Source organism: Tigriopus californicus, chromosome 4, assembly GCF_007210705.1.
Source record: "Tigriopus californicus strain San Diego chromosome 4, Tcal_SD_v2.1, whole genome shotgun sequence".
Classification (NCBI taxonomy): domain Eukaryota; kingdom Metazoa; phylum Arthropoda; class Copepoda; order Harpacticoida; family Harpacticidae; genus Tigriopus; species Tigriopus californicus.
Window position 1 is genome coordinate 267,812 of NC_081443.1, and position 13,601 is coordinate 281,412.

The 13,601-nt window shown below is 42.4% G+C and overlaps 1 protein-coding gene across 1 annotated transcript in view; it reads left to right on the plus strand.

The window, feature by feature from the left end:
* Positions 1-6,623: 6,623 nt before the first annotated feature.
* Positions 6,624-13,601, plus strand: part of LOC131879022 (zwei Ig domain protein zig-8-like) — a gene marked incomplete at its 5' end in the record, with an annotated part of 27,228 nt that continues 20,250 nt past the window's right edge. Inside the window, 1 exon segment of the mRNA XM_059225214.1 lies at positions 6,624-6,861. Within this exon segment, the coding sequence (XP_059081197.1) occupies positions 6,639-6,861 (223 nt within the window).

A 13,601-nucleotide genomic window follows, 5' to 3' on the forward strand; every position in this document is an offset into this window, starting at 1 on the left:
AGGGTTGCACTAAATTTTTGTCAGCTACTAATAACAACGAATGAGTCGAAGAAACGTGATCAAGTGAAAAATCAAAAGAAGTAAGCCTTCGATTTCTGCTGTGAAGGAGCTGTTTTCCCCCAAAAATTCAGTCACTGGCAAATGCGAGCAAGTATCAATAATGCTTGGATAAAGACCATAAAGCAAGTAAAAAACAGATATAATTGACAGGGATTGCCGACAATTTACACACGAGTAAACATTATTTTCTGCTGTACATGTACTCGTACTTCAACAGGAGTATTTCATTGTCATTATGTGTCGCCTGTTAATGATTGATTGCAAAGAACAAAGCCAAGCTTCTATTTTTCGCCAAATCTCACTCGTTTCAATGCCAATTAGGATTACTACCATTGTCCATTTTGTTTTGCCCAGGTCCTGGTGAAAACAAGCCTTTACTGACCCAGAACCTGATGAATTACATGCTCATGAAACAATTGATGTATTCAGATGCAAACCCTAAAATAGTTGCTGACAGTATCTAATCATGATCAAAGAATTCTTGAAAAAAATCCATTTATTTATCTATAATTGATTGTCATTCGTTTTTACAACCTTCTCTATTTCACAAACGTGTATTCTTGGACACGTCTCGTGGTCACTCGGTACTTTTTTAATAGTACTTGAAGCAAGGATATAACTACACTATATGGTTTTTTATAACGATCAGCCCAATCGATGATATTATCATTAGGCTAGAATGAAAGCCGAATGACATACTGGTTAATGAAAAATAAGAAAACGACAGCAAAATGCACAAATGGAAGGCAATACAAGGTTCAAATTTTTTTTTAGGGATATGTATGTGTACGCATGTATTCAATTAATTTCCTTAAACACCTTTTCGGTGTATAGAAAAAATGAGTCCTTAAAAAGAATATGGGTAAAAGTGAAAATAGTTGGCTGTTTCCTCGGGTCAAGAGTATTTCTAGCCTTTCTTGACTGCTAACAAGCTTGAATTGTATTGCTTCTATCAAGACGTAGCTCATTCCAAGATTTGACAACGCGATTTGTCAGCTTTTGGGGGGGAACTTTTTCCTTGAATCCAGTTTAGCCGTGGGTTTAACTTTCCGTTTACTGATGTTCAAGGTTTCGAAGGTCATTTATTTGAGCCTCCTTACTCCGTTTTGGATTCGTCGATTCAATCGAATGGCCTTCATTTATGTAGATTCATGACCTCGAGGCTGCAAGTTCGAACCCTGGGACCAATGGGCAGGGACCATCCCAGGGAACATGGATGTGCGTAGGGAAAAGTCTCGTCCCCACAGACGTCTCATCCGCCTTATCGGTTGTTGGACGGAAAAGAATGGGACATTGGCTATGCCCCTCTGGCTAAAGGCCATTTGAACTCAATCTGGGTGTGACTCGATCTGGGAGGACCCTGGCTGATTGAGTCGGGGTTCTTTCTTGTGTGTGATCTCGGTATGAATTAGCTGTTTGACTGGAAGTCATTTCATGCCAGACTAGACAGTCCATCCTCAGGGTCGTTTGGGACATTGATGCCATACTATTTCCCGTCCCACTTTTGAATTCCATGGCAGCGAGCTCGAGAGGCTCAATGGACAAATTTAAGTGTCAGAAGGCCACCATGCCTTGAGGAAATGGTATTTATTTCAGCACTATTCAAACCAGCCACCCGGAACCCAGGATGCATGGTGATCATTTCGAGCCTTGGGAACTTCTCTTGGAGTGACATGCCACGTGAGGCGGATGTCCCACAAACGGTATGGGTTTCTTATCCAACTATGGTGGGCATTTTTACTTCAATAGATTGGGTTTCTTGGTCGAGGACAGCTCCATCAACCATGGCAGGCGAGATTGGTATGCTAATCCATTGCTCTGTGGCTAACGAGACCACGAGAGGAGGCGAAACCTGGGACTTTGTTTGGTGGTACCATATGAAGTCTTGTTTATCTTTAACTTGAGCTCCTACTGGTATTTGAGGCAGTACGTACGATGATACACTTCCCTCTCTCTGAAGTAAGTAAACAATGCATTGTTTGGAAGTGCATTCAAAGGTGGTGGTGTCATCAAACCGGTGGTGATTATTGAAAGCACAAGGAGCTATGCCCTTATGATAATACAGGTGACGGTCTGTTGTAGAGATGAAAGGATTATCATGGTAAAGTGCGAAGAGCTTTGTGTTTTAATTACTCTTTTTTTCGATCCAAATCTGATTTCGTTCCAGACCTTGTGACGTTTGAGGAGATACAGCAAAAAATGACATACTCCACTGAGCATTATTTGGATCAATAATCCACCTTTGGGACGTTCCGTTTCCCCAATTCATAACTATACTTGAATTGAAAACGACGAGCTTTTCTAGTCGTGAACTGCTTGGAGTTTGGTGTTAAATGCAGATTTGTTTTTCTGAAAGGCGAAAGAAAAAAGTCATTCAAATAGATCAGCGTATTCAGCTTGTGTTATTGAACATACGCACGGTACATTTACATTTGGTAATTAGTCACAATCATCCGTTCTTGAGGAGAAAAACAAATCACTCGTCACCAAGGAAATGTATTGAGTTTGGCCAAACAGATGTTACTCAGGGGATCATTCATTTTGACACTGAATATAAGGTCTGATTAGATGATTAAATGCTCAGGTTGTTGAGAGCCATTTTTCCGACTGTTCAATTTTTCACTATCATATATTTCAATATTAGGGGATAGTAACCTGTGTGTACAATAGAGTTTTAAAATATGTCATTAAGAACTCCTACAAATTGCTTGTCTTTCAACTACATTAATGTTGATAATCCCTTGTGCAACTGTTTGGCCACAATGGCAAATACGGCCAGTTTCAATGTTGCTGCCAGTGTAATACCCTAATAACTGACAAGGCCGTAAATGACGTGATGGAATCTATCTCGCATGTACGGACATTTTGTATGGACATCACAGCTGGTCTGTCGACAGACCGGATTATTGACAAATGTCATCCAAGCGTTTCCTTACCAATCCATCCATATCCAACGTTTAGGACCTGGCCACCCGAACCTTCTCTCGCTCAATTGTGGCCTTGCCCTAACTTAGTGAAGGTCTGATTGAATGGTTGTGCGTGTGTGTGTGTGAGGGAATACTCTCTACACACCATGCACAGACACCCCATCCAGTGAGAAATGGTGCTTGGTGTCTCCAAATCTTGAGATATTTTCCCCCCTTTCCCAATCTAAATAAGGCCCCTCTAAGAAATGCGGCCCATTCCATCTTGTTCCCCTTTGTAGTTCCAATGTTCCTAATCCCACCAACGATGGGTTTCGTGCGAAAGATTCCTTTACACGGGTCACCAATTCGCTCGATGGGCTGCACTCCTCTCAGGCTCCTTGGCTTTTGATCGGGTATTGAACGCGCCATTCCCCGTTCAAAGGAGCGGCTCGTTGAGGAACGAGAGCTGACCGGGAAGACGGTGAGTGCCAAGCTCAATCCTAGGGAGGCATGTAGGAGAGTCAGGCAGTGCGTAGAACCGAGTGGATCGTTCGTTTTTTTCCGCCCCCATCTCATATCACACGGCATTAGTTGAGTGTTTCATAATTTTCTATTGGATTTTCAAGCCACTCTTTTTGCTGGCAGATGTGAGCACGATTAACAACCACCCTTTGAAGGTAGGTAAGCTTTCATCACAAATAAACTTTCCACTTTCTCGAAAGTACGATCGCTGTAGCATTGAAGTATTGGAACTTGTTCTTCCGGAGTCTGGCCCAAAATGGCCATAAATTTTCCGATCACCCTCTTGAACCTCGTTGGAAGAAGATGAAAGGACCCTTCGGTCGGAGGTCCTTTTTATTGAGCGTTTCCACGAGGGAGCCATAAATCAACACTCATCCTTTTCCGTCCTTTTAGTTTGTCAGTCCACTCCATCCTTCAAATATTCTACAGGTTAAATGACGGCCTTAAAACTAACTAAATTGAAGTGAATCGATGCCGCCTCCCAGACGGTATGATGGAACCTCTCGATTGAGGTCGAGCCCCGTCCATTCCATTAACAACCATCATTTTGTACCTTGGAGTTCATTCGTCCCCTCTTTTTTTCGATCTGATTACCAGTCCCTTTTAGCCCCTTTTTCTATCTATTTGTCGGAACATGCAACAACACAGACGAAATGTGTGTTCGTCCTCGATTTGTGTACCAAGTACACATCCATTTGTGATCGTGTTTCCGTGCGGCACATGCACAAAATAGATAAAGCTGAATTCAAAACAACCCTCGATCGACATGTGATCTACTCTCAGAGTACCTGTACCTACATAAGTGGTATTTGTAGCTCTAGAGATAATCTGAGCCACCTGGGTTCAACGTTGCCAATGTTTATCAAATCTTGATACGGTGCAGTTTTCAGGTCAGAAAAATATGTCTCTAAATGAATTGGTGTTCACTCCCCAATTCCATCGCAATATGCACCATAGGTAAAAATTGTCCTCAATTCCTTCAGTACTGGTTGGATCCGTGATTAGAATATAACGTTTCAGTTTTGCATCCGATATGAATTATCGCATATTTGAATAGAATCAAAATGGCTCAAGATGTTAATCCAATTTTGGAGCATGTGTTGCTTTCCCTCGTTCTTCTTTGATTTGGACGCTTTGCACGCTCTGGTGTACCTTATGTGCCTGATGTCCGGGTTGTTGTGTCAGTTCGGCTGGTAGTACGGAAGAGACACCACAAAGGCCAGCGTGTTTGCGTGTGGGTTCTTTATGTTGTCATAATACTCTTTATTCCATCTCCACCCTCGTCTTTGACTCAACGGAATGTAGCGTTCCAAGACAAGATTGCCGAGCACACTTGTCCTGATATGAATGTTATCAATTGGGCTACTTTTCTTGGGACAATTCTACTACACATATCATGGACTCGTGTTCATAGTTCAAACAAAGTGGCGGCTTAGCCAATATAAATGGAATCAATTAGTAACAGGGTGACACAATCAACCGAGGTTAGTTTTGAAATAAAAAAGTTATTGGCAAGAAGAAAATTGGTTTTGCAACGGGGTCAAAATTTGAACAGGTACTTTGGAGGAAGGCCTAAACTTTTACGGAAAACCCTTTAAACTCCCTTCATTTTCATGTCACTCTCAAAAGTTGGAGTCCTCTCTTGGTGACCAAAAATTGAAGCTCCTATGCAAAGATTGACCAATCCCCTCGTTATTCACCGCCTCGACATACGTTTGATGGTAGTTTCGACATAGCTCAACCATTGGGATGAACTCTATGAAAAATGAAATGTGTAAAGGAAAAAAAACCAACGTTAATAAAAGATTACGGATCACCCTGTTCCACATGGGTGGAATCTAACAATATGCAGACAAGAGGAGTGGGTCATAAATTTGTCACAATTTTACCCTCCTCTTCCTCCTCCTCCTCCGCCTCCTCCTCCTCCTCCTGCTTCTTCCTGCTTCCTCCCCCATCCATTTATCCTCCCTGCCTTGGTCGGATCCCTCCTTGACTTACTTACGCACTTCCTTCCTCCTCTTCCATTTACTTGCTTGGTTACTCGTCTAGTATGCCTTCCAAATACTTTGTGGTACCCTCGAAGTTCACTCTCCAGTGCTACTTCTCCTACTACACACTTTGCACGCACAATATTCGCATTTGGTTACTTGGCATACTCAGCTCATACAATCTTGTGGGAAGGAAGAGTTTCTTCCCCATGGCTACAAATCATCCAATCTTTCGTACAATCTATAAATGAGAATCTGCCCCCAATTCAAGATCCGAACGGAAGCGCCCCTAGAAATCCAAGCACAACCCTCAAAAAAGGTAGATATTCTGAAGCCATTGGCAGTCACAGACTCGGGGCCTCAGTTGGTGTCAAGTGTTGGATATGGGTTGTACTTGTCAAGAATAGGACGTGGGCATTGAAGTTTCTTCCTGGTTTGGACATGAGGGACGATCCTTGTTGTTCCATGGGTTCCCAAATACTGAGATTCTCTAGGCAACTGGATTCCTTAAGAAATACTGTAGAAAAGAGCAGGACACCACTTGCCCGGGATAGTTCTTAGTAAAGATTTTTCGTTTTTACTTGTTTGTTATTCCACTTACTTGTGGTACAAGAGGTTCACTCATTGTTTTATTGTGAGAAAAGAAGCCCATGTCGTAGAGCACGAGTATTTTTGCGTATTTTCCTTGGAAATTGGATCCACGTCCGATCAAAAGAGCTAACACGTTTTCGGTCCCAATTGGGTGCGGTTCATTCTGACTTTGAGGATCTAACTTTCTTGTTTGGTGAGCGATCCCAGGTGGTGGTGGTGGTGAAGAAGAAGAAGAAGCAAAGGAAGAAGATCTCACCTGAAATGGAAACTTGTTTTCCCCGAACGTGGTTAGCTCGTTTTGGGACTATCAAAGGGCAAAACTTTGTGACAATTGACCGATCTCGTCATTCATTCATTCGTTCACTGCCACTCGAAAAGCGACGTAGCCGGATATGACGAGGAAACTTGACTTTTTCCCATTCTTGCTTGTGTTCCAGGACGTTGGATCCGTGGAATCAGTGGCACGAGTGGCTCAACCAACGATTGCCTGCTGATCTGACTTGGAGACGAATGTGACAACAGCGGGTGTGGGTGTGTTTTGACGTTTATTTCCATACGATCTGGAGGGATCATGTCTCCTAATTCAGTTGTGGGTTCCAAGTGTTCCTGGTGGTTGAGTGGTGACAACAGACGCAGTTTGGGATCCGGTGGTCCAATGAGTAATGGGAGAGGGTGGAGGCAAATGCTATCGGACAGGCGGATTCTGTTCACGCTTCCTTTTCCTTTCCACACTCCACTTCACTACTTCCTCGTTCTCATCCTCTTTTGTCCCAGATCCTCATCGTTGGTCAAAGGTAAGTCGGCCAAAACTTCTTACTTCCTTCCCCCTCTTCTTCCACTTGTCAAGCCTCTTCAGTGTGTAATACGGATACAATCCAAGAAGGCCACTTCTAGGAGGTACACTTTATTGCGTACATCGGCCAGTCTCACAGCCTGCTGGCGTAACACTTGTCAAGATGCCTGAGCACACTAAGCTCGTTATTTTCTGGACAGCACTCACTTCATTCACCCAATGTTGACCCGGTCACTTCGAAACCCCGTTCCAAGAGGACTGGAAAGAGGGATTACGTGTGAATTGTTGTTGAAATTGTTTTGCCACTTCGACATGTCACTTGTAGTGATAGAGACCTTTCAAGTTAGTCATTTATAACACGTTTCAAATACACCACTTCAAGTATTTTTGGGATGAATGTGCTGTGCTCTCAATTTATGTTTTGAATGCATGTGTTTGCTTTTCCCGGAGTTGTTGTGGAGGTCAAAAGTAACGTTCATTCAAAGAAGAAAGAATGGGATGGCTGTAAAGATATGTTCTCGCTCAACAATGAGATTTATTGGCTGGTAGGATCATTCTTAAAGAAAGAATGAGCTGAGTCATTCTAGTCGAATGACATTAAGCTGGAGAGAAACTGCAATTGAAAATAAGTTGCTGTCCTTTGTCCTGCCAAGAGTTGCACAAAATTCAATTCATGCCCGGTGTAAAGTTTTACACCGTATTTTCAACCTTTTAACAACCAAGGCACAACAATTACGACAAGTATTAGTAAAAAAAGCACTAATCCATTTAAGATATGTGTATCTTTGGACCCTCTTTATCTTTTGATTTTGAGTCGGCTGAAGCCTGACTATGATCTAATGCAGTTTTGGAGTCACAGCCTTCAAGGGCCCAGATGTTGAAAAATGCCATTTCTGAGCATTAGGTAGCTTGGATAGCGAAGGATGTCGAGGACAAAGGCCATATGACCATTTAGGTAGAATTGATAGAAATATTCATTACAGTTTACTTTAAGATTGAGGGGGATTGTTCATCAGACAAGGGTCTGATGTAGTCTAACAATCAACGTAGTTGTAGTTTCCTGTGCCACGGTATGCCTGAGCCCAGTTTTTTAAAGCAAATGAGTGAATCTTAGATCGAGAAAAGGTCATATCTTCTGCATAAGTTGGATCTTTTCTCGATGTAAGATGCATTCCTTGGCTTTCAAAAACTGGGCTCTGAGCTCAGTCTGTCGGATGAAGTGGTACGTTTCACGTCTTTTAATTCAGCCGTCCAGATTTGTTCGTCTGAAACGTAATGGCTTGAAATCAGGGTGACAAATGAGATTCAGGAAGATATGAGGAATTGTCAGTCAAGACCCCCTCCTTAGAAAGTTTTTTTCACCCTCTTGCTAACCCAACTTCAATGACGGCCTTTTTGTCATGTTCAGTGAAATGTCAAGCGATCTGTCTCACTTTGGGGGGGAGGGAGTAAAGGAAGAACTCCATATTGAGAAGGTTGCTTGGCAAGTTCCAACTATTTCATGGCTATGATAGACCCGTCAGTTCAAAGTGGGGCTTTTCTTTGGGCACCATAGAGAGGGGACTGCACGATAGAGTTCCTCTTAGCCCCTCTTTTGAAGATTCTTTAAAGATCTCAGTCACTCACACACTCAACCCTCCTCACTTTTAAGTTTGGTGGATTTTGAAAAATTGTAACACGAAGGGGAAAAACAGAGAGGATGATATTTGCTCTTCGGAGAGAGCTTTGGCTTCCTGGTTCACACTTAGTAGGTGTCAGTTTGAGAGGGCCAGGATAATGTTGTTCCAAATACAATACAACCGATGGGCGTGAATATACTGAAACTAATGTGCATAGAAGATGAGTAGCGAGTAAGAACTTGATCACACCATGATCGCTTCTGGCTCTATCCACATTACAGAAGACGAGTTATATTCAAATGCATTGGTGCATTTGAAGGTTGCATTTGGGAGCACCATCCCAAAATGGTCCACATTGACATTCCACCCGGGATGGGTCAAAAATGATCGATTTGACAACCACTTCGAGTCGGCTTTGGCCGACGACGACTTCAAAAAGCCTTCATCGAAGATCCATTTGAAAGACGGATCTTGTTCAATAAGTAATGGAAGCAGCACTTTTGTGCGATACCGTCTTTGATGACTAGCGCCTTTTTTGCCTCGTTGGCCTTCATTTGGCCTTTATTGAGCCAACTTGTCACTGCCATCTTGAGGCTCCGCTAAAACTGGGTGGTCGTCGGACCATTTATGTGTGTGTTGTACAACCATTTAAAGGACCAGTGTTCACAGCCAAAGCACAATTCGTCCCAAGATCCCTGGGACGCACGGAGGAACACAAACAATCCCAGTATACAGTAATCCAAATGGAAGCCCTCAATCTAGGCCATTGTCTTTGGGTCTCCCGGAACTTGTTGGAGATATTACAATCTACATACTACATACTAAAAGGCTGAAAACCGAGTCGTTATGGAGTGCCCGCCTGTGGTCAGATATGGTTTTCACGCTCTGACTTAAACCAGCCCATGGCCTCTGAAGAGACACATCGGTCATGGCGGGACCACCGCGTGCTTGGAACATTGATAAGGATCCATAACCATGCCGAGGATTATGTGCCCCACAAATTACTTCGCAAGACTTGCAAGAGAAAAGCAAAAGGCTGAGCACAATTTCCAGACCGTCAGTCGAGGCCACAGAGACCCACGCCAGCCACCAAGGATCCGCCCTATGCAAACTTGCCACGCTCAATTCGCCCTATTACCCATTGAAGTCTGCTTTTGTTTGGAGGCGTTTAAGGCCTACCCAAGTGGTGTATCAAACTGAAACTGGCGAATCTGGAGTTTGTCTTATTCTTCTTCGCTCTCGTACATTTCAATTTGGGATAGCATACCTAACACCAGACACTCATAACTCACTTTCTCTAGCCTGAGAACAGAGATTTAAGAACCCAGGAAATATATGGCTCTCAAATTTGGAACAACTCCGAACGTCTGATTATCCTCGCTGCATGCCAAGACGTTTTAGTCTGAAAGCTCCATCTCATTCAACACACTCGTAGGTAACACTTTGCAGATTGCTGACACTTGCTCGTTCTTCACGTTCCACATCTAAATGAACCTCATCGGTATGAAATTACATCTTGGCTCTCGAACATCTCCACTTGTGTATCATATACATGGAACACGTACAACACATATGTAGTGTAAAAAGTGAAAAGGGTTGGGGGCCTTCAAAGACAGAGATGCATACTCGAATTTGGAAACCTTAAGTTGTGTCAGGCTTCGTGCAGCACATTTTATCCCTTCTTTTATCCTGAGTGGCCTTTGCCTAGACTGGCAATTCTCTCTTCTCCACTAAAATCCATGTTTATGGGTCACATGTGAGTGGAATTTCAATCTCTAAATCCAGATCTTGGGGCCTTCATAACTTTTATTAGCAATCCAGAGTCTTTTTTAGCACCAAAGGGAGCCACGTCACAAGATTAATGGACTTTGGGATCCTGTTGCGAAATGGGCTATTTTTAGTGGGTATTTTTGAAAATTTGATGAAAGAGATCCAATTTAATTATTCGATATTTTCACCTAAGGTTAGACGAGCTTATTTTTCGCGACAATTACCAAGAAGATCATTCAAGTTTCGTGGAAGGTATTAAAACAAAAAGTGAAGGCATTAGTTCTGAGTCCCATCAGCTTGGGCCAGTATAATAAAAATCTGCGCAACTTAACATGAACCTTTTGCCTTCTTGGCTGGTTGAAGCTTAGGCCTAGCAAGACAATTTCAAGGGTCATCGTCTTTAATTTGATCGTCCTTCATGCATATGGGCCTTTTTATTAGGCTTCAGGCATTCACCGGGAATTCCGTCATGATTACCCTCAAAAGGCGAACTAAAATGAAAACATTTTTTTATTTCTTTACCTTAAGAGATCCAAAGTTAATTCTTTCAATGGTAACTTTAATGAATACTATTGACTATGACAATAATTTATCACGAAAATGAGACATCTATTTCTGAGGCATTTGTCTCATCAAGCATCTCGAAAAACAAATTGTAAAGTCAAATCCGACAGTGCACGCATGGCGTTTTGTGAGTTCAATGCCACTGTTTTGCATTTATTGAGGTTATTACTCTTCATGGCATCATGGCCTCTCGAAATTCCTCAGCCATAAAAATGAGCTCTCGAGGTTAGCAGGGAATGTCCTTGATGCCATTGTTGCTATTGCTGCTCTTCATTCGGTGCTCATAGAGTTCTAGAGTAATCCCAGACGTCATTGCCAAGTTTGGGGGTGTTTTTTGGGGCTGCCAGGAAATTTGAGGCTGTCATAAAAGCAGTTATGAGAAAAGTCTCACTTGACTGGGGCCAGAAATTGGCCGCAGACAAAGATATCCAATAAGGCGGATCCCCCGGCACATTCAGTGAAAGCCCCCCCCCCCAATTGGGCCTCATCATTGGTCAACTTTGATACGCCTTGCACTGCATATGAAGCAACTTGCACCCGATTAAACATGCATGTTCGACTCAATGCCTCATGATTCGCATCGATTCAATGCTACGGAAATCGTTAAGGTTGGCTCAAGTGATCTGATATTCAAAAACAAATTAGTNCCCCCCCAATACCAAAAAGTTACTTCATTTCCCGAGCCAAGGCGCGAAGGTGCCAGGCCCAAGGGAATGTGCCTCCTCAAACTTATCCTCAATGGATATCACGTCGATGTTCAGTGCTATTAGTTGGGTTTATTGGGCCTCATCATTGGTCAACTTTGATACGCCTTGCACTGCATATGAAGCAACTTGCACCCGATTAAACATGCATGTTCGACTCATTTCCTCATGATTCGCATCGATTCAATGCTACGGAAATCGTTAAGGTTGGCTCAAGTGATCTGATATTCAAAAACAAATTAGTGCTCCAAAAATAAAAGTTGTTGATCCAGACCCATTGTGCTCGTTCACACATTGTCATTGCCCATTCGAGCGGAAGTCTTTTTTCCACTTGGTTCATTTTCGGGTCATCTTAATTTCCTCTTCGGAAAATGCATGAGCAATTAGGCGTGCAACAACTCGAATCACTCGTTGATTTAGCCGTTTATTTGTATCAAGAAGACATGAAAAAGAAGTTTGCAAAGACGTCTTGCAACTCCTGAGCCCAGTTTTATAAAGCAAAGGAGTACATCTTAGCTTGAGAAAAGATCTAACTTAAGTTGCATAATGGAACCGTTTTTGGTCTAAGTTTCACTTGTTCGTTTTAAAAAAAGTGGCCTCTAACCAACACCCGCAAATCCCATGAAATGTATCAACATTTTTTTATAGCTTTGAACATGTTCGATCGACACGAAGTTAGCCATCAACTAATTTGAAATAGTAAGAGCGTTGTACGAGAATAAATCGAGCTAATCTCTTCATGTTATGAACGAAGTTCTAGCGCCTTTAAACACAACAAAGTTGACCCCATTAGAAAACGTGAGTCTTTTCCTGAACATACCTTAATGCAAAAAAACAGGTACCAATTAACATGTCATCATAAAACTTCCAGTTGCGACAAAATTTTGAATGCAATTGATATGTGTAAAAATTCAAATTCAAATGCTCATAATTGACTGTAGCGTCACGTAAAGTTACAGTACAGAAATAAAGTACGTTAAGTTTACTTCCGAACCGATGAACATTATACCTTATTGTCAATTTTGCTTTGACTCCAAATAGACCCGTAAATCGACGCGAACGTCAAGTGAATGATTGGCTAAGGTTACGGGAGCCAAGAATTTAGTAAGACATCAAGAAGTTAAAGACTGTCTTTTCATGTTTTGCCCTAATTAGTGGCTAGAATGTCGTTTCATCTCCGTCTTTCAACTTTGGCCTTTTTGGTATCTCGTATCATCTTGTCGGCGAGGACCACATGTATGATGGCAAGAGTTCCTTGGTTGATCGATGGAGGCTCCTTTTTGATCATCATCATTTCATCACTTCTTTTACTTCTTCTCCATGATCTCTCTTTTTTATCGTCACTGAAACTAGTGTAAAGAGAAGTTCCACGAACATATGGAACACTGAAGCCTCAAGCCTCGAGGTGAGGGGGGGGTAGGTTTAATAGCGAGAAACGCGCTTTTGGCCTTTATTTGTCTGTCAAGATCAACCTTGAGGGCCACTTGAGAGCTTGTCGATTCAACCTGGAGAAGTGGAGAAGGTCTGAAAGGTTAGGCTACTTACAAGACCACCGGTACATTGGTACTTTGAATACTCAAGGTCTTCTTGAGACCAAGATTCGACTGCATTGAGAAATGTCCTATTTCTTGTGTGCATTGTATGCACAGGGTACACAAGGCCAAGCATGTCTACAGCGTACTCAAAACATGAATGTACTACGTCCTGTAAAGCTGGTGTATTTCGATTCAAAGTCTTCATTCAAGAAAAAAGAGCGCACATGCGAGCGAAAGAGCCTCTTGTCATCAATCTTTTTATGATGAACCTGGAGAAGTGAGAGAGCCTAGCATTAGACCATGGATAACTCGATCTTTGGAACATGTTATTTGCAGTTGTGGGCTTTTGGATCGTCACGAATGGGAAAGCGCAGGCAAATATAGGGGCTCATAGGTAAATCATAAGAAACCAAGATTGGTGTTATGAGGAGGATTGGATACTGTTTAGCATTTTCGTCCCGTCAAGCACAGAATAGTTCTTATCCACATGGCTGGGAAGCGTTTAGCGTTATCGACAAGTCGAGCCGAAATTAGGTTTTCAAGTCGTCC